Source organism: Dermochelys coriacea, chromosome 1 (assembly GCF_009764565.3).
Source record: "Dermochelys coriacea isolate rDerCor1 chromosome 1, rDerCor1.pri.v4, whole genome shotgun sequence".
NCBI lineage: Eukaryota > Metazoa > Chordata > Testudines > Dermochelyidae > Dermochelys > Dermochelys coriacea.
In genome coordinates this window covers 325,815,310-325,835,981 of record NC_050068.2, presented here as the reverse complement: position 1 = coordinate 325,835,981, position 20,672 = coordinate 325,815,310, and the positions used below count along the sequence as shown (strand labels likewise).

At 41.2% G+C, this 20,672-nt stretch overlaps 1 protein-coding gene across 1 annotated transcript in view; it reads right to left on the bottom strand.

Moving 5' to 3' along the window:
• Positions 1–20,672, bottom strand: part of COG5 (component of oligomeric golgi complex 5) — a 318,307-nt gene that overhangs the window by 14,266 nt on the left and 283,369 nt on the right. Inside the window, exons 18-21 of the mRNA XM_038390528.2 lie at positions 18,623–18,860; positions 6,880–6,956; positions 6,220–6,346; positions 5,287–5,366 (exon numbers count right to left, since the gene is read on the bottom strand). Of these exons, the coding sequence (XP_038246456.1) occupies positions 5,287–5,366; positions 6,220–6,346; positions 6,880–6,956; positions 18,623–18,860 (522 nt within the window). The remainder of the gene's footprint in view (positions 1–5,286; positions 5,367–6,219; positions 6,347–6,879; positions 6,957–18,622; positions 18,861–20,672) is intronic.

The following is a 20,672-nucleotide window of genomic DNA, read 5'->3' as shown; positions in this document are numbered from 1 at the left end:
AGTAAGAATAGGACTCTATCTTATTAAAGATTGCAAAATAATTAGCTCAAATAATTGGGCTATAGTTCTGCCAACCAAAAAATAACTTATATCGAAGTATTTTTATGAACAAGCTTGTGTTGGTTGCTTTGCTTTTGTTTTTTATACCGTACACTTATCGGCAAATCAGGGCCAGTCGTTCAGCAATCTGATTGACTGATGCTAGGTTTGTCTGACTTAGCTGGAAATTTAAACAGTTCGTGCAAGAAGAGGAAAACCAGTACCTGTAACACAATACAACCTTTTGAACTGGTCATACTTTTGCACTTAATACCAGGGTGGACCAAATTAAGCTTGTAACTCAGTTTCATGAATAATCTAATACTAAGGTTCACAAACTGATCTTTGCCAGTGCTAATGGGAAGGGGGTCATCCTTGAGACAATTTCTCTATTAAGATATAGTGCACACTATGAAAATGTTTCAGAACACTTGGTTTAATATACTGGGCCAGATTTTGATCTCTATTACACCAGTGTAATTATACTTTGTGTGATTGCATTGGCTTCAGTGGAGTTAATAGGTTTACACAGTGTAAGTGGAATCAGAATTTGACCCATGACTGCAGCAGTTCAGAGTCTACAACAGGCTCAATTTAACTTCCATTAAAGTCAATGAAAGGTCTACAGGAACTGGATCTGACTTGATACTTTATTAAGTAATAGGAAACCTTGCTGAGAAGGGAGGGGTTTAATTTTTAAACTGTAATAAAAGTATGTGGATCAACTAGTTTGCAAAATACAAGTCCCCAGGAATTACCCGAGGCCATAGGAAGACAAACAAGAAGGAATACACAAAAATAGTTCATTAATAGATATCAGTTGGCCATACTCACTGTGCAGCGTTTAAAGTGTTTAGTCACTCCATAGTGAACAGAAGGAACTAAGGATTTGATAACAAGCTGTGAGGAACCCGATAACCCTACTACAGTAATGTTTAAAAAGCAGTTCTCTAGAGCAACTGCAGTGATTACAAATTGAAATGGCAGCAAATGTACCATTTGTAAAGATGCACCAGAATTAATTTCCCACAAGTAATATTATACAATCAATTCTTCATTACAAAGCAAAAGGACTACAAATTCTTCTAAAAACAATTACTTACTGATAATCTGCAACACTAATATATGCCTTTGGGATTACAAAATTCAACTGTTTTAATTCTTAGGCCTAGTCTACAATATGAAATTTAACCATGGCTTAACATGGTTTCAACAATCCTGTTAGCTGAACCAGGCCTGAAGGTGGTTTAGCTGTAAATGCAGACAGGGAAAAACTACTATCAGCACAAAGTCAGCTAGCACAATTACTGAAATACTGTTCCGATACGGTTAAATGTCATCACATAGTTCAAATCTTAGTAGGGCTTCTACCATACTTATAGCTGGAATAAAATGCAATAGCAAGCCTGGCCACAGGCTTCTGTAGCCATGGTCAACTGCCTTGTGTTCTTTCTGTTGGTTGCAAAGAAAGGGGCAGGCTACTTTTAAGCAGGTTCTGTTGACTTTGAAAGCCCTTAATGGAGAGGAACCTCCTCCAAAAGCTTTGCCCTGGCTGGTGACAGTATAATATTATCATCTTCCCTGTAGGGCCCCACCATCACTCTATGGATCAGCGGGGAATCATATTTTGGGCTGGTACTTTTGGTATGTAGCTTGCTCATCCTGGGCACCTATCTTCCCCCATTTAAAAAAACACCAGCATTTTCTCAGAGTAGTTTTTGTCTTGATTGCTCTTCCCCCGATACTTTTATGATGATGCATTGACTTGTTTATATTTTGCTTTGTTTTTATGTTTAATTGCATTGTCGTTTAAGGGTGGGATTTTCAAAGTTGCCTGAATGGACTTATGAGCACAAAGTCCTGTTGATTTTCAATGACATTTGTTCTCCTAATTTCCCTAGACCAGTGGTTCTCAAACTTTAGCAACCTGAGGACCCCCATTTTGATTTTAAAAAGTTTGTGGACCTCAAGCACATAAACCCCTGCTCAGCCCCAGGCCCTGCCCCCACTCCATCCCTTCCCCCAAGACCTCACCCCACCTCTTCCTGCCCCTGCCCCTCTTCTTCCCCACCTTTTTCTTCCCCCTCCCCTCCCTGAGCACACCCCATCCCCACTCTTCCCCCTGCCCTCCTGCACACTGCAGAACAGCTGTTCCCCAGCATGCAGGAGGCACTGGGAGCAAGAGGGAGAAGTGGAGGGAGGGAGGTGGAGGAGTTAATCAGCTGGGCTGGCAGACCCTAGAGTACCCTTGCGGACCCCAGTTTGAGAAAAACTGCCCTAGACGCTTTTGAAAATCCCATCTATACATAAAATCCCAGCCTCAATTAGGTCAATAGGAATTTCATTATTGACTTAAATGGGTCTGAGATTTCATCCTAAGTGATCATCACCCCATAATGCTTCAGCACTGGAGAGAATGCTGTAGAACTACAACCTACCCTCAAGATTTCATGATTTTAGATATAAGAAAACCTAATTTTTTTAGCCAAACTGCATTATTATATTCATATCAGCCAATGTGTGACCTTCAAAAGACTCCTCTATTTAAGACGTGAAGAGACATATTTTGCATATTTATTTTAGGTGTTGAATACAAACATATAAGAAGGCCATACTGGGTCAGACCAGTGGTCCACCTAGCCCAGTATCCTGTCTTCCAACAGTGGCCAATGCCAGGTGCCCCAAAAGGAATGAAGAGAACAGGCAATCATCAAGTGATCCATTCCTTGTGGTCCACGCCCAGCTTCTGGCAATCAGAGACTGCTAGGGACACCCAGAGCATGGGGTGGCATCTCTGACCTTCTTGGCCAATAGCCATTGACAGACCTATCCTCCAACAACTTACTAGTTATTTTTTGAACCCTGTTATAGTTCCCTAGCAACAAGTTCCACAGGTTGACTATGAGTTGTGTGAAGCAGTACTTCCTTTTGTTTGCTTTAAACCTGCTGCATATTAATTTCATTTGGTGATCCCTGGTTCTTGTGTTATATGAAGGAATAAATAACACTTCCTTATTCACTTTCTCCATACCATTCATGATTTTATAGACTTCTATCATACCCCCCCTTTGTTGTCTCTTTTCCAAACTGAAAAGTCCAATCTTTTTAATCTCTCTTCATACAGAAACTGTTCCATGCTCTTAATCATATTTTTTGCCCTTCTCTGTACCCTAATATATCTTTTTTGAGATAGGGAGACCAGAACTGCATACAGTATTCAAGGTTTGGGTGTACCATAGATTTATATAGTGGCATTATGATATTTTATCTTATTATCTATCCTTTTCCTAATGGTTCCTAACATTCTGTTAGCGTTTCTGACTGCAGCTGCACATTGAGAGAAACGATGCAGATAGAGTCACTTAGCAATTACATATTCTAAATGCAACAGGTTCAAATACCATAAGGTGTAACACAGAAGAAAAGGAGAACAGTTTAATAGTTGTACACACACTTCCAAATTCTAATTCCAAATTGTATGTGAGCCACCTCATGACAATAACTCACAGATGCTTATGAAATAAATCTGTACTAAAATACATCAGTTAGCCATTCTCATATGTATGCTATCATTAGCTTAATGAAGTATAAATATTTACAGCAGACTTCTATTGACTATATATTTTAATTTCTGTTTAAAAGGACAGGTAGATAAGTATTTCTTTTCAACACAAATATTGCTGGCTGAAATGTAAATGCCAGTTATTATAATTTCAGCAGATGATTGGAATGTACATGCACATAAGTACACAGTCACAATGTTGCTTCCTAATTAGATTGGGCTAGATTGTGAGCAGCCCTGCAAGAGGATCTCCTGCAGGGGCTAAGCACCCTAGTGCAGGGGTGGGAGCATTGTCCTGGCTAGCACTTATAGCAGTCTGAGACTCCCAAAAGGAGGCAGGGAAAGGCAGGGCCATAGCTCCACTATCCCTTCACATCAAAGCGGTAGAGGTCGTGTAGCACAAAAAGCCAGCTCAACAGACCTGCCACTCCATAATGCATCCCTTGAATCCCCATGAGGGATTCTAGATGCATTTGAAGTTCTGCAGAGCCTCAAACTGCAGCACTTCCCCTCCCATCCTCCAGAGCACAGGCTGCAGTGCCACTGTCAGACCTTTGTAAGCATGTCATATGCAATGTAAACAAATCAAATGTTAACCTTTGCCTCTGTGTAGCATTTTATGATGACTCCAGTGTTCCAAAAGGACCCAAGGCTTAGATACTATGAAGGTCACATGGTCAACTGTTTGCATGGTCTTGTCAAGAAAGAGTTATTTCCAAGTACTATTAGAGTTCTGAAAATACCTGCTACAAGGGACCCATCACTTGAAAGGTCCCATTTTGTCTGAATGTGTTTTAACTACCATTGCTGCCCGTAACTTTTAAGATTTTGGAACCGAAAAAGGTCGGAGACTGAAAAATACTCTTCTCTGTTTTTCCAATATGTTTTCTTTGTGCAGTTTTTGGACAGCATTTTGTACAGAATCAGTTGCACTGCTTCCCCATATAGTCAATTATATAGTCTATAATAATAGGTGAAAACAAGTCAGGAGAGGACACAGGACTTATGACTTGTAGATTTTGTTAGCATTTTGGATAACTGATAATTGATCAAGTGATGATCAATAAGTAGAAGCAAGTTTATAGAATAATTACAAATATGTAGCTCCTTAGCTATACACCACTGTTGAATTTCTCTATTACATTTCTTAAAGGTCAATTGCAGATTTTGAAAAAACCCACAAAACTCTTTTCTAAGATTCTAAATCAGGAAAAAGTTCATAACTACTGCTGACTTCTTGATTTCTCTGGCAGAATGAATGATACCACAACTATCAAACAGAAGTTTTCCATTCTGAACACCTGCTTTAATTCCCTTTGTTTATGGCTGTGATGTCACTTGCTTCTAGCATCGGAAGCAGAAAGGCTGGAACCTAGATTTCTCAGGATATTAAGGAGGTAATTTTGTGAAAATATAGTGATTACTACATTCCTAAACCACTTTGTGTGCATTTTCCCTCTTTTAAAATTTAACTAAGCAGTGTTTTGGGGTGGTTTTTTGGGGGGAAAACCCTTTGCAGCTCACCTCTAAAGATGGGCAGAAAGTGACACTCTTTGGAACAATATAGCTATTGTTGGAACAATATAGCTATAGCTCACATCTTACTTCACAAGAGCAATCCTGTTTTTTCAGCTAAAATACTGCTTCACGGTAATACATTCAAACAGGAGAATAATTGTTTTTACCTTATGAGAATGAGTCTGTCCTTTTCAGAAGGATGGTCATCAAGCCATTGGGAATAACGGGCAATGGACCACTCTGCTCTCTGATACACAGAAATATGGACCCATTAAACACTAGTATATAAAAGATATTTGCTATAATGTCAAAGAAATATACACAATTGTCAGACACAAAGGTAAACTAAATTAAAGTCAAGTGAAGCTGGTTCATCACTATCACAACTGCTAATCAGCAATAAAAATAAACTGGCTCTCATCTAAGAAATTTTAGATGACACAAAGAAGTAGATTCACTTAGAATTCTTAGAGGGAGTTTTTCCTCCATCTCCACTGAACAATAGACCAGAAGAATTTAACAACATAAAACAATAAAACCCTTTTCATGGACATATTTGAAGTTATGAATTGTTAGCTCTAAAATGAACACCAGGAAAACTCATACATTCATCTGGGAGAATAAAAAAATTTGTGAGCCCACTTCAGTATATCTTATCTGCAGAATGATTGTTTTTTTGGGTTTTTTTTACTTCTACAAACTAACGAAAATATAAAAGAGTGACCTGAGCACCTTCGACACAAACTAATAAAAGCAGAACCAATAAGAAAAGGAGTACTTGTGGCACTTTAGAGACTAACAAATTTATTAGAGCATAAGCTTTTGTGAGCTACAGCTCACTTCATCGGAAATGCATCCGATGAAATGAGTTGTAGCTCACGAAAGCATATGCTCTAATAAATTTGTTAGTCTCTAAGGTGCCACAAGTACTCCTTTTCTTTTTGTGAATACAGACTAACACGGCTGCTACTCCAGAACCAATAAGCTGTATCCTGAATGTGGGTTCAAACAAAAGCTAATTAGAGAGGAGGCACTGATGTGTGGCAGAGTTAATCTATTAATGGAATATTTCAAAAAGGAAGATATCTTGACCTGGTTACCTGAAATGGTGATTTTAATTCAGGTGGTGATCTTGTAAATAAGAACTGAAGAATAATGCTGAATGGAATAATATCTCCCACAGCTGGACTATTGGCAATATGCTCACTAGTCTGGAACAGCAGTGGCCTGGAAAAAGCACAAGTTATACAATATAATCATCAAAGAAAGGAAAAAGATACATCTTAGAATATTATTATTTATAGAGTGCCAATACTGAGCTAGGTCTTTTAGAGAGAGAATTATTTCTGCCTGTGCATCTCATTTGTTTTTTGCCACTTTGCATCATTGCTTTGTAATGCAGAATTTGGCAGGTGATCATTTGTACAAGAAGCATATTATTTTAATTAAACAATCTCCCAACATTGGAATGCAAGTTTCTATGAAAACCTTCAGTCTAACTATACAGTTCATTATCATAAGAACTAACATCAAATACAATCCAAGAAGGTACAATTTAGCTGACATTAGCATGACAAAATTCACCAAACTGTAGTTACAGTATGAATAAAAATTAAAAGGAAAAACATTAATTTGTTGCTAATTTGCAAGTGAAGTTGCCAGAAGATTTTAATTAGAATCACAAGCAACAAATAGGAAATTAATTTAATAATATTATTTGACCATATTACCAATTGCTAGATACTGTGATTGTAACTCACCTGAATGACCTCAACAGCCTATAAGACTTTCCTAGATCAGACACTCGTCTGCAGAGTGGGGCCACTGCTAACTCCATCTGTAGAATAAAAAGACTTTTACTTAAATCAGGATGTCCCCAGATGCAAAGCTCTGCATCTAACAATAAGTAGAAGTCGTGGGACGGGTCATCAGCATATCAATAATTGCCACGTTTGGCGTCAGGAAGAAATTTTCTCCACATGGCAGATTGACTGGGCCAAGGCTTTTTGCTCTCTTCTTTTCAACACCACAACCATCATGCAGCAGGCAGTGGTTATGTTGCCTACAGATTTCCTGGTTCACAGAGCAATTATGTGAGACATACAATGAACTTTCCCAATGAGTTTGGTGCATTGTTTATCTCAATATGTTTAATCTTTACTGGTGCAGTAAAGTTCTCCCCATATCCCACAATCTGGGCCAAGATTGGGAAGAAAGGAGATAATAGACAGACGTTGGTGACTCTGATGGGGGCCTTATTATTGGAAACAGGTCCAGGGCTCCCCTCATAAAAGTGGCTGATTCTCCCTCTGGTGAAAGGGCTCGTTAAAGGATTTATGACTGAAAACACACATCCCCACAAAAGACTTAGGCACAAGCCTACATGAATTAGGAGATGACCGCTGGGACCTATTGTCACTAACACACATTAAAGTGTGGTCACAGTCAAAAGAATGTCTCTGTAAAAGTGATAACTTCCTAACAATCTGCTCTTAGTGATCTCTGCTGCCTTCAGTAACAAAAATAAGATAATGTTTTTTTAAACACTTCTTAGCACTGTGAAACTCTTACTGCCTTTGGAGAGTGAGCTAGTCTCTGTTCTGGTGTGTACATTGTTCACAGAGTACAGAGAACTTGAGTTTCAGCTGCAGAATCTTGATTAATGGTGAAGGTGTATAAGCCAAAAAGAACAAATGAACTTTCAGATTTTAGAGTTTAATAAAACAGAAGTTGAAAACATGTTTCTATTAGTAAACTGAGAAAACATTATATGGACTCACTGAAATACAAATATGGAACCCCACAATACAAATAAGTTGCAGCCCTTTTATCCAGACATGATAAATTTTCATTTTTGCCATTCGAGAAGGTGGAACTCAACAATAGTGGGATGGCAACTTAATTCTGTATATGTAAATTTTTTAATCACTAACTTAAAAGACTATTCAGATATCACACACTTGTATTTGACTTTCCCTGGCTGATTCTTTCTATTTCCACATAACATACAATTAAATTAAGGTTCAAAGGGGCAAAGCTAAAACTGAGTAGTCAGAGCAGTATAATGCAAACAACCAGAAACTATTTTTATAACATCTTCCCATTTAAAGAACATTAATGAACTAGCTTCACTGGTGGCAAGACATTTATAACAGGGCCTTTAATATTCTTATTATTTCTAATCATGTATGATATGTATGTATCTAATGATATCTGAAACAGAACTATCAGATCACATGTTGACAAAGAGATTTCATAAAGAACATTTAATTGTACATGCGGGGTTCTTGGTTACTGTGAGCATGAGAGAACAAAGCAGGCATGGTAAACTGTACTCATACTTTCAGACAGGTTCATTTCTCCATAGTGAAAATGATAAAAGCAAGCACGACAGTTCTGATAGAGTAAAGTAGTAATAGCAGGGAGATTTTCAAAGGTCCAAATGCCAGTTAGACATCTAACTCTCACTGAAAGTTAACAGGGTTAGGGGTGAGATTTCCCCCACATGTTTTTCCAGCTGCTGGGACTGGCTGGTGGTAGGAGGAAACATCTGCCTTTCAAAGAGAGCACCCTTAGGTGCTTTAGACAATTCCACCCTAGGCACCCAACTGCTGTTTGGACCTTTGAAAATCAAGATATATGGAGCAAACTGCTCCTTATGACAAAGAAGGGAACCAAACATAGGTGACATCATAGTCTGTCTTTTCCTAACACACTTTTCCCCCCAAAGTGGATATAATGTGGCAAGATTTTAGCTGAACTTTTGTTTCCTACAGCAAAACCAAATATTTAAATTCATTAAAACAAATTTCAATTCTCTATATTATACAAGCTTAGGAATGTCCCTAAATTCATATTTTTTGGTCTTAAGTATTTGAAAGAACACACTTTACTTTAGAATACTCTGTCCCTTAAATGTCAATCTTCATTCATTTCAATTATTACTATTGCCAGAACTAGACAAACTTTAAAGGCAGCAGATGGCTGCATCGTGAAGCACTAGTTGCCAAAGAAATATTTCTTTGTAAGCTTGGAAGTCTACAGTAGACTCTAGAATTGAGTCATACAAAGTGGGAATAGAGTGAAACTTATTTGTTAAAAATACACATAAACAACAAACTCAGATTCTCTAGATCTCCAGTGCTACAGGGTTTGTACTGTACCTTGATGTATTTAGTTAAATTCAGAGGAGTAAAAGACTGCTTTTTAATTTGATTTTTTAATTTGTTAGACTGCACTAGATTCTTCAATGAGGGATGTGTGAGCATATTTCTGCCGGAATGTTCATTCTTGTATTCACAGTATGTCCAGTTTTTATATTTTAAATAAAGATTGCTGTCGGCCACAACAATTGGTGCTGGAGTGGGGCCTGTGAATCGTCTGGATGGCATCAACACTCGTTTCAGCCATTGAAGAAAGGCTCTTTTCAGAAGAGCTGCCCTTGGTCAATCCCAACACTTTTTTCAGGTGCTGGGATTGGCTGGTAGGAGGAAACATCTTTCTGTCCTACCAACAGCAGTTGCACGAACCTTCCTTTCTACAGCTGCTTATAGATACACCTTGTTTAGCTATAACAGATATATTATGATTTAAAGTTACTGTTTACAATGTGCTAAGATGCACAGTTATGCTGTATGGCAGTGGTTCTCAAACTTTTGTACTGGTGACCCCTTTCACACAGCAAGCCTCTGAGTGTGACCCCCCCTTATAAAATAAAACCACTTTTTTTTATATATAATACCATTATAAATGCTGGAAGTGAAGCAGGGTTTGGGGTGGAGGCTTACAGCTCGCAACCCCCTCAGGTCATAACCTTGCGACCTCCTGAGGGGTCCTGACCCCCAGTTTGAGAACCCTTGCTGTATGATGCATTTGCAGGGTTGCCTGTATTTTGGAACGGTCTGGTCTCTTACACAGCAATGTGCTATGAACTTTAAAAACATAAGGATGGGGCACCTTTTTGGTTTCTTCTTTTATTTTTTTCCCCAGATCACAATTTTGGGAGTTCATATGCCCAGGTTAAATTAGCTTCACAGTTAGGGTTAAAATCTATGAGTGTAAGCTGGTCTTGCAACCTTGTGAGAGCTGAAAGGTGGAGAAGACAGGCTTTTCCATGCATTAAGCACCAAACAAACATCCCAAGCCCATTGGGTCCACTCTCATGGACCTGTCAGCACAAGCTATGGAAATTTCCTGGAGCAGAAGGTGGTACAGCTTTCATGTCTGTTTAGACCTTGAACAGTGAGGACACTCAAATATGCGTGTTGAGAGGGATGTGGGATGCCAGTAATGGTACAAGACCTACCATTGACTCCCAATCCTTTTAATGTTGGCCAAAACCCAGTGCTTTTAAAAGTTTTATTTTGTTTTATGTAATTCAATAAAGTTACAGATTCCTGGTCAATTTCTATATACATTTATGTCTGATCTCAGAGACTCCTGCATGCTACAAACATCTAACCCTTAAAAAGTCTGTTTTATATTTCTCTCCATGTGACCCTTTTGCAGCCAATGGCTATAGTTGGTCTATTAATTGTTGCACTATTTATTGGCTAGCTATATTGTAAAAAACTATGTCACATGATTGTCTTGTCTGAGTGGATTATGTTCAGCAACCTAAAGGTGAAGTTAATACAACGCCCACATATAACATACATCTACTTCTTCCATGGTGAAGTTATTGTTCAGTGACTACTGTGGAATTTTCAAAACCTCTCTTTACTAAAAGTTTATTTTTTCAGCTGAAAAATATTAACATGAAAATATTTCAGCAACTACTTTTCCTCCTGCCTTAAATAATTCCAAGTTTTCAAACATTACCTAAAAATGCTTTTCTCTAGCCCTTGAGCAGCAGAGAATGCTGAAACAAATATTAATGGCAGAGCAGAGGAAGACAAGATTACTTACCTATACCTATTTGTATTCCAATACCCGCACACATTCCATTCTGCTGTGGACTCTCTATGCAATGGTAAGAGGGAGATTGAGGGCATGTCACTCCACAAGGCCTCTTATAACCTTGCATTAGCAATTGGTGATGTAAGGCGACCATGCAGGTCAACGGACACTGCTGCTAAAAAACTTCTGGTTCTAGTGCATGGCAGGCATGCACACCGCATTTGGAATACAAATAGGGACCACACATCTCAAAGAACCTCCAGTTACAGGTAAGTAACTTTCTCTTCTTCCTCAAGTGATGGCCCCTATATGTATTCCAAATGCGGGTGAATATGGACCAGTGATCAGCACTGAGGCGGGTCAAGGATGCAATGGGTAAGTCCTGCTCCAGGATGGCATATACTATGGTTGTGTCTGTGGCTGCTCACTGGTGTAGTGCATTGTGAAGGTGTGGACAGAGTGCCATGTTGCCACAGGGCAGATCTTGAGCCGGAGACGTCTACCAGAGAAGCAGAGGTGGTCACGTGCTCCCATGTGGAGTGTTCCGTGATTCTGCCAGGCAGCGTCGCATTGGAGCACGCATAGCATTCTGTAATGCGCTTAGAAATGCAATTGGATAAGTGCTGCAAGGAGACGGCCTATTCTCTCGACTGTTCTGCGATGGCTACAAAGAGGCGTGGGGAGGCACAAATCTTGTCCAAGTAGAAGGGTGCCCTCTGGACATCCAGGGAGTGCAGCATCCTGTCCGCAGGAGTGGCGTGTGGTTTAGGATGAAAGACTGGGAGACGGGTGGACTGGTTGAAATGAAACTTGGAAATGACCTTTGGGAGGAACTTAGGGTGAAGATGCAGGGAAACCTTGTCTTTATAGAAAACTGTACACAGGGGATCAGCCACCATGGCCGCTAATTCACTGACCCACCAAGCAGAGGTGATGGCCACCAGGAAGAGAACCTTCATGGATAGGTGGGCATGTGGCCCAGTAGATAGAATAGAGGCCACGTAAGGGAAGATGCCACAAGGCTGAGGTCCGGGAGTGGGGGTAGGGGTAAGGAACTGGGTTGTGGTAGGGTGGGTAAACACTGACTGGCCGCCCAAGGGAGGGAGGAAGGCGCTGAATGCCGCAATGCGGATCAAGCTGAGTGTTCTTGAGCTTCAGGAAGTGGTCTAGGATGATGGGCATGGAGACAGCGTGGAGAGGGAGGTGGCGTTGTTGTGCCCAGGTGAACTGCTTCCATTGCAGCATAGCATGCTCTTGTGGACTCCCGTTTACTGTGTGTAAGGATACAGCGGATGGGTGATGCGTAGGCATTGTCTATGCACAAGCCCCATCCAAAAAAACAGGCCATCAGTTGGAGTAGACCCAGGTTGGGGTGGCAAACCCTGCTGTTATCCTAGGTGAGAAAGTCCAGCTGGGTGGGGAGGCTGATTGGTGGGAGTCTATTAGCCGACAGTCTGAGTAGATCGGACAACCAGAACTGTCGGGGCCAGTGCAGGGCTATCAGGATGACTCTGGATCGGTCTTGGCAGATCTTGTGGAGGACCGAGGGAAGGAGGGGAACTGGGGGAAAAGTGTACCAAAGGTCATCCAGCCATAGAAGAAGGAGGGCATTACCCTCGGAGTCCTGATTCTTGGAGCAGTAAGGGGGAGCTTGCGGTTTGCATGGGTAGCAAAGAGGTCCCAGGGAGGGATGCCCTGGGCCCGGAAGATGGAGCAGAGTATGGGGTCGTGGAGTTCCCAATTGTGATTGAGGTACCTGCTTAGTGAGTCTGCCATGGAGTTCTGCACCCTCGGGAGGTACACAGCATAGGACATGATGTTGCGGCAGAGACACCAGTTCCAGAGGCGGATGGCCTCCATGCAGAGCAACCAGGATCTGATACCACCCTGTTTATGTATGCCGCAGCAGTGGTGTTGTACAAGAGGATCTGGACGTGTTGGTCGCACAGCAGAGGCAGGAATGCACGGCAGGCCCAGTGAATCTCATGCAGCTCCAGTGTGTTGATGTGCATAAGCACCTCCCTGGGAGTCCACTTCCCCTGAGCAGTGAAGCTGACCAAGTGTGTGCCCCACCCCACCAGAGAGGCGTCTGTGGTCAGGGTGGCTGTGGGGATGGGGGTAGCAAACGGGATGCTTCGGAGCACATTGGTAGGATGGGTCCACCAGGTAAGTGAGGAGTGGACACAGCTGGGAATGGTTAAGGATGAGCCCTGGTGTGCAATGTGGGGCCTGCAGACCAAGAGGAGCCACAGTTGCAGGCAATGCATATGGAGGCGCGCGTGCGGCACCACATAGGTGCAGGCCGCCATGGGGCCAAGGAGACAGAGACAACCTGTATGTTCGGGTTGCAGCGCAGGGTCTTCATGAGGGTCGTGAGAATGGCAAAGCAAACTCCTGGGAAGAAGGCTCGCGCTGTGACCAAGTCCAGGCATTCTTTGATTAAGTGGATTGTCTGTGCTGGGAGGAGCACAGATTTATCTTCGTTGACACAGATGGCTAGTGAGGTGAGAAATGAGCTGAGGGCTATGACTGTTATTGCCGCCTGGGTGAGAGATGGAGCATATCAGCAGTCAAAGCGCCCTTCCCCAGTGGAGGTGGGCTGCTATGACCGCAAAGACCTTGGGGAAGATTCTGGGGGACCCTGAATTGATAGTGGTTGTCACCCATGCAGAAGTGGAGGAACTTGTGGTGAGCCAGGTGGATGTCAACATGGAAGTATGCATCTTTCATGTTGAGGGCTGTGAACCACTGCAACCACACCCCCTAGGGGAGGTAGGGAATGATTGATGCTAGTGTCATCATATGGATCTTGATCTTTCTGATGAAAGTATTGATTAAGCAGAGATCGAGGATAGGGTAGAGACCTCTGTCCTTCCTCAGGATGAGAAAGTACGGTGAGCAGAAGGCCCTCCTGATGAAGGGGGTGGGCATGGGTTCGATAGCACCCTTCCTGAAGCGGGTGTCCACCTTGTGTTGAAAGAGGCTCTCCTGGACAGGGGTCCCAAGACAGAGCTGGCAGGGGGGACCTGGTGAGAGGGGAAGGTGAGGATTTCTATCGAGTAGCTGTGTCATATGATCTCCCATCTGTGATCTTGCCCCAATGGTGGAAGAATAGGGCAAGATGTTCCCCGAAGGTGGCACAGTCAGTGAATTTTGGGGAGTTTTTGGTTTCATTCTGGGTTGTTTTGGGGTGGTTTACATCATCTTTCTTTCTTGCTTGCTTTCTCTTAAAATCACCCAATTTTGGAACAAAATTCTGTTTTGAATGGAAAAATTGGAATGAAATGTCAAAACATAGTGATCTGAAATAGCTTAAATGAACCAAACCACTTCTTTCTCCACATTTGGGCTTCCCCACTGCATCTAGGCCTTTGCCCGTTAGTGGGGCATGGTAGGGGGACCTGGGCCTTCTCTCTCCACTGGGTCCCAGGCCAACACACTGTAGGAAGTAAACCCAGCAGGTTCCTCCCCATAGACAACCTAAATCTGCCACTCTGGTACTTCCCACTTATATGCTCCTTCAGTTTGGGACTTGGCCCCTATAGTCCAAACAGTGAATAGTTTCACAAAGTCCAAATGAGCAGGGCCTTCTCAAAGTGGGAGGTGGCCAGAGAAGGCACTGCCTAGGGGCCTTACCCGCTATGCAGTCCTCTCTCAGGGTCCACTTTCTGACAGATTTCATGAAGAAGTATTCTTCTCTCCTGCAGCCTGTCCACCATCCCTTTCCTGGGCTTCTGAGCTCTTTTTAACCCACTCCTCCAGCAGAAGCATGCTCTGCAGGCTTATAGGGGAAAGACTTTGGGCCTAGCATGTGGTTTGTATATACCCACCACAGTGCCAAATTAGGATTTACTGGATGCAAGAATGAATTTTACTATACTGCTACTCTACTTTTCTCTGTTACAAGGCGTAATTCCAAATCTTCTGCTCAATGCTTTAGTTTCTTAAAGCCTTTTGGGTTACAAAACAAGATACAACCCCCACAAACTAATAGTTCCCTTGGACTTTTACCTACACTCAATTCCTGCAACTCTAGTTTAAATTACCAAATAATCGGTCATGACTTAAATTTGTTTTTAATCGTATTAAAAGGGTCTTCTTCCACACTGATTTCATCCTCAAAACTATCTCTTAAACATTACAAATCCTCTTTATGGGCTGCATAGCTATCTTAAAATTAAATACTGCTCCTCGTCTCCTATCTACGATGAGTATAATTCCATAATATCAATAAACTCCAGCTTCATTTGAGCTACTAAATGCACAAAGACTTTTACAAAATTCTAAAGAAACCTCAGCAAAATGGAGTAATATCACCAGATGGCTTCAGAAGGTTTAAAACTAGAGTTGGTTGAAATTTTTCAATTAGAACATTTTCCATCAGAAAATACTGATTCAACCAAATCAAAATGTTCCGTGGGATAAGATTCAGAATATAGAGAATGCCATCAGAGTTCATGATGCCCTATAGCAACCCTTGGAACACTGGACAAGAATTAGAAATACAATAAAACAAACATAAAACTGCACAATGAATAGAAGATTTATAGAACTATAACTACAATGAATCATAAAGGGATCAAGAAAAATTGGTTGCACCAATAATGGTGGAAAACAATTGTAACCACTACGTTTGGGATGGCTGTTTAACAAGTGTGGTCTCTTGTAAATGCTTCACCATGTATACATACATAGTATTTAATTATGTTATATTATACCCTAAAGGGAAGGAAAATTTTGTCTGACTCCATCAGGTGATCAGTTTATGTTGTATTGCATGAAGACTGATGGCCCTGGCAATTTTTAGCTTAGTTTGTGTCTGTGCAATTTTTATTTTTATTTTTTATTCTGATTAATAATGTCTACATTATTCCTTATGCGTTTAGGAACCTTATCTCAGCAGCCTATCAAATTTCTATGCCCAAATATTGAGGAATCCTTGTTCCTTCTAAATAAATTCCAGAATATATAGTGTTTAAATTTCATTCTCTGCTTTACTGTCTCTATCAATCATTTAGAGTTGCATGTCATGTAAAGGGCAATGTATGATTCTAAAGCATATTTTTGAATCTCAGAGTGTCTAAGATACATGGAGGTCACTGTAACCTAAGCGACCTTGGTTTTATTACTAAGTAACAAAACTCTTAGTAATGAGCAGGTCAAAAGGTTCTCCAATGCCCAGCTGATACCTGATTGGAAATATAAATGTCAAGAAAATGTCGACTGACCCCAGAAAAACCACTTCCAATTTAAGTAGCTCTAAAAATGAAAGGAAAGCTTAGCAGTGCATCCATGGTAGTGAATTATTTTTATTTTTTCAAAAACTCCACCTTTACCAAATATGTTGGTCCAGAAATGAACAGTAGTTAACTTAACAGTAGTCCCATTCTTGGATCTTCTATAAAAGTTCTAAGTCAGCATAAATTGCAGGCAAATTCAACCTTTGTATGTTGTCACACTTTTAAAACATAGGAATTCCAATAAGTAGTACAATATAGGACAGTAATCCTGCAGCACTGCAAATATTTTTAGGCATTAAGATGCACCTTGAGTGTTCTGTTAAACGAGGTACAGAACCACACAAGTTACAGAACATTTCATGTTGATAGTGCTCATGAGTATATGTGACAGTCTGTCACACAATTAGCCAAATGCCAGAGAGCATCTATAAAACACTATTTTATAATGCAACAAAGTATATGGCATTGTGGGGATTGTATAGAGGTTCTCAGTTCACTGGTGATATATATACTGGAGGACTTGAACTGACTGCTGATAAGTGGTAGGGCTGATCTTCCCCCTGCTTGCAATGCTAACAAAAAGGAGAGATCCATATTACAGTATCATCGCACCAAGCATTTTATTTTTACACAAAGTTTTCTATGGCCCAGTATATCAGATCTCCAACTCGCTAGCTGGGTTGGAAGTGCTGCCACCAGAAAAGCTGGACAGCAAATAAGAGCAGCAGCAGGAGAGGCCCAGCCTAAGACCAGCATCCAGCTATTTCTGGTTACAAGTACAAAGTAAACAGGAAGAGGAGGTAAGGGGGAGCTAAAAGGAGAGGAAGGGAACACAAGGCAGCTAGACAGGGAAAGAGGAAAGACTCAGAACCAAGCAATTATATGTCTAGTTTAAAATCTTTCCTGCAGCTCAAAAGCATAGAGATCAGAGCACTCATTCCATTGCACATTCAGGAAGTATAGATAACACAGTGGGAGACAGTGTGTAAACCCCTTCACACTGAGGTAAGAACATACCACTGCCTTTTAGATAAGAGGCAACTCTTATTGTAACCTGATTGATAAAAAAAGATGCATTTAGAAAGATAAAGGAAGGGGGTATTTTCATAATAATAATATATATTTATAAGGCACTCTATACTGTAACATCAGATATAAATACTTACTGAATTTAAGTAGTACATCAATATTTATGCAGGAGAAGGAATCAATTGTCCTCCTCGCCCCACATTTTAGGTCATTCTGGCCCCTTTCCTGCTCCCACTGAAGTCAATGGAAAATCTCCCATTAACTTCCTTGCTGAAGGATGATGATGCCACGAACTAGCCAGTGAATCCATCTGGTTTATTCAGCGGCATGTGGCTGAGGCCATTACACAGTTTAGCTTGATGAAAGGGTGAGCCCTGAAGGCCACAAGACCTGGGTCCCACCTGTTCTCTAGTAGTAGCCAATTCCACAACTAAGGGCTCTATATGAAACGCTCTGTCACCAGCCTTCTTGGGTTTGACCCTCAGCTATGTCAGCCAAGGCCCCTGTTGAATGCAGCTGGAGGCAGAGGCTGTCTCTGAGATGTTTGGATCCTAAGCTGCTCCTTAGAGCTTGAAAATAAGGACCAATACACTGAAACTGACCTAGAATCAGGATAACAAAGTGCCAAATATTTGTGTTATGTTTCCTAACAGGTTCATTCTGCAGTGTATTACTATTAAGATGCTTCCATCTGAAAATAGGAAGTAGATCACTGGAAACTGGAATTATCTACTCAATTGTGCTTAGTTCACCAGTCCAATATAAGTTAAGGCAAAAAATATGAGACAGGGAAATTGACCATGTCACCAGCAGAAACACAGACAACATTGTCATTCTTTCAGTATTCACAGCAACCCATGCAGGCCTTTCACACTCTGTTTATATTTGTTTGTATGCTATACTGCAAAGTAGGTCAGTCCACGACCATAATCAGTGCTGGCACAGTGGGACATAAAGCAATTAAGAAAGGAAAACCATCTTACAGGGAGATGGCGTGGGGGGAGTGGTAGCAAATGATGGATCTAGCACTGAAGACTATTGTTCAGTATTAAAAAGTTTCAAAATGCTGACAAATTTCAATGCACCAGTAATTTGACAGGAAGGTACAGGGCTTTACTGAATTTGCCTTATGATGAGAAGGGCCCTCATTGATTATTTAGTGGATAAATTTCTCAAGATTCTATTTCTCACAGGATGAAATCTTGCAGATCCAACTAAGTTGTATAGACAACAGGCAACTGCAATGGGGAAAAAAGTGCATATTTACCAAGTATCTACACGTTTCCATTAAAAGAGGGAAACAAACAAAATGGAAGCCAGCCCTGGTTAAGTTTACCTGTGCAAAGTCAGCAGCAAGTCGCATTTTCCCACCTTCACCAAGGGGTCTCAGTAGACTGGCATTGCGAATAAAAAGTTCAATTGCTCTCTGAGCAATGGCTTCTGTGTTGTCAAAGACAAAGTCAAAACACTCGAAGTGTCTGAAGTAGTCGCTCATGACTCTTGCTATGAAGCCCTGTAGTTCTTTCATGTACAGAGAACAAGGGACATCTGGTTTTCCTGAGCTGGATAATGATCTGCCAAAAATGTAAGATGCTAAATTCATTTTTATAATACAACTATAAATTATTCGTTTCTTTTTAATTTTCTTCTTATCCCACTTTTCCTTTGGTGGCATGAATTACAGCATCCTATTTCTGCTTGAAACAAAGGAGTGTGTAGATCCCTCTGGAACTGCAGTCAAAAATATCTCTTGACCTACCATTGCTAACATCACAAGATAGAGGAAATCACTCCCTCCTATCCAGCTTGCAGGTCCTCCATCAGCTGCAAACTTTAAAGCTCTAAATCCAGCCCCCAAATTTAAGTGTCCCAGCAGTTTGTATAATATTCTAATAATGGATCACATAATATCAGATTACATGTCACAAGGTTACTAGTGCAGCCTGTCCCAAGACCAATTTCTGCACAGAATTAGTCTCTTAGATTGTTCAAGTCCCACACCCAGGATTATAGGCACTCTCTTCTAATAAGTGAAGAAACAGAGTACTGCAAGATATAGGACATGGTAATCAGTAATCGCACTCTCTCTCTTTGGGAGGGCCTTGGCTGTAATTCAGACATCAATGGGAGTTGGACACAATATCTTTGCAGGATTTAGTCCACAGTCTGAATCAAAAGATCAAACCAGACAGTGTGTGCTAGTGCCAGCAGCAGGAAAGGTTGCAAAAGGGAAAAACACCTTTGAAAAAGATATTGTTTGCAACAGATTTTTTTTTTTTTTAAAGAAAGGAGAATGGATGAACTGTAGCAAGATGTGCAGGGGAAGCAAATAGCACCCACTACAGCTCACCATCACTTGTGTCTATGGAGCCTCTCACTCTAAGAGAAATGGTGTCAGAGTGCACATACCCACCAGGACCAGGCTCTCACAGCAGGTCTCAAATATAGCTATGTCTCTCCTGGTGAAGGGCTTTCCAAACCAGGAGAAAGAAAAGGAGTACTTGTGGCACCTTAGAGACTAACAAATTTATTAGAGCATAAGCTTTCGTGAGCTACAGCTCACTTCATTGGATGCATTTGGTGGAAAAAACAGAGGAGAGATTTATATACACACACACAGAGAACATGAAACAATGGGTTTATCATACACACTGTAAGGAGAGTGATCACTTAAGATAAGCCATCACCAACAGCAGGGGGGGGAAGGAGGAAAACTTTTCATGGTGACAAGCAGGTAGGCTAATTCCAGCAGTTAACAAGAATATCAGAGGAACAGTGGGGGGTGGGGTGGGAGGGAGAAATACCATGGGGAAATAGTTTTACTTTGTGTAATGACTCATCCATTCCCAGTCTCTATTCAAGCCTAAGTTAATTGTATCCAGTTTGCAAATTAATTCCAATTCAGCAGTCTCTCGTTGGAGTCTGTTTTTGAAGCTTTTTTGTTGAAGTATAGCCACTCTTAGGTCTGTGATCGAGTGACCAGAGAGATTGAAGTGTTCTCCAACTGGTTTTTGAACGTTATAATTCTTGACGTCTGATTTGTGTCCATTCATTCTTTTACGTAGAGACTGTCCAGTTTGGCCAATGTACATGGCAGAGGGGCATTGCTGGCACATGATGGCATATATCACATTGGTAGATGCGCAGGTGAACGAGCCTCTGATAGTGTGGCTGATGTGATTAGGCCCTATGATGGTATCCCCTGAATAGATATGTGGACAGAGTTGGCAACGGGCTTTGTTGCAAGGATAGGTTCCTGGGTTAGTGGTTCTGTTGTGTGGTGTGTGGTTGCTGGTGAGTATTTGCTTCAGATTGGGGGGCTGTCTGTAAGCAAGGACTGGTCTGTCTCCCAAGATCTGAGAGAGCGATGGCTCGTCCTTCAGGAT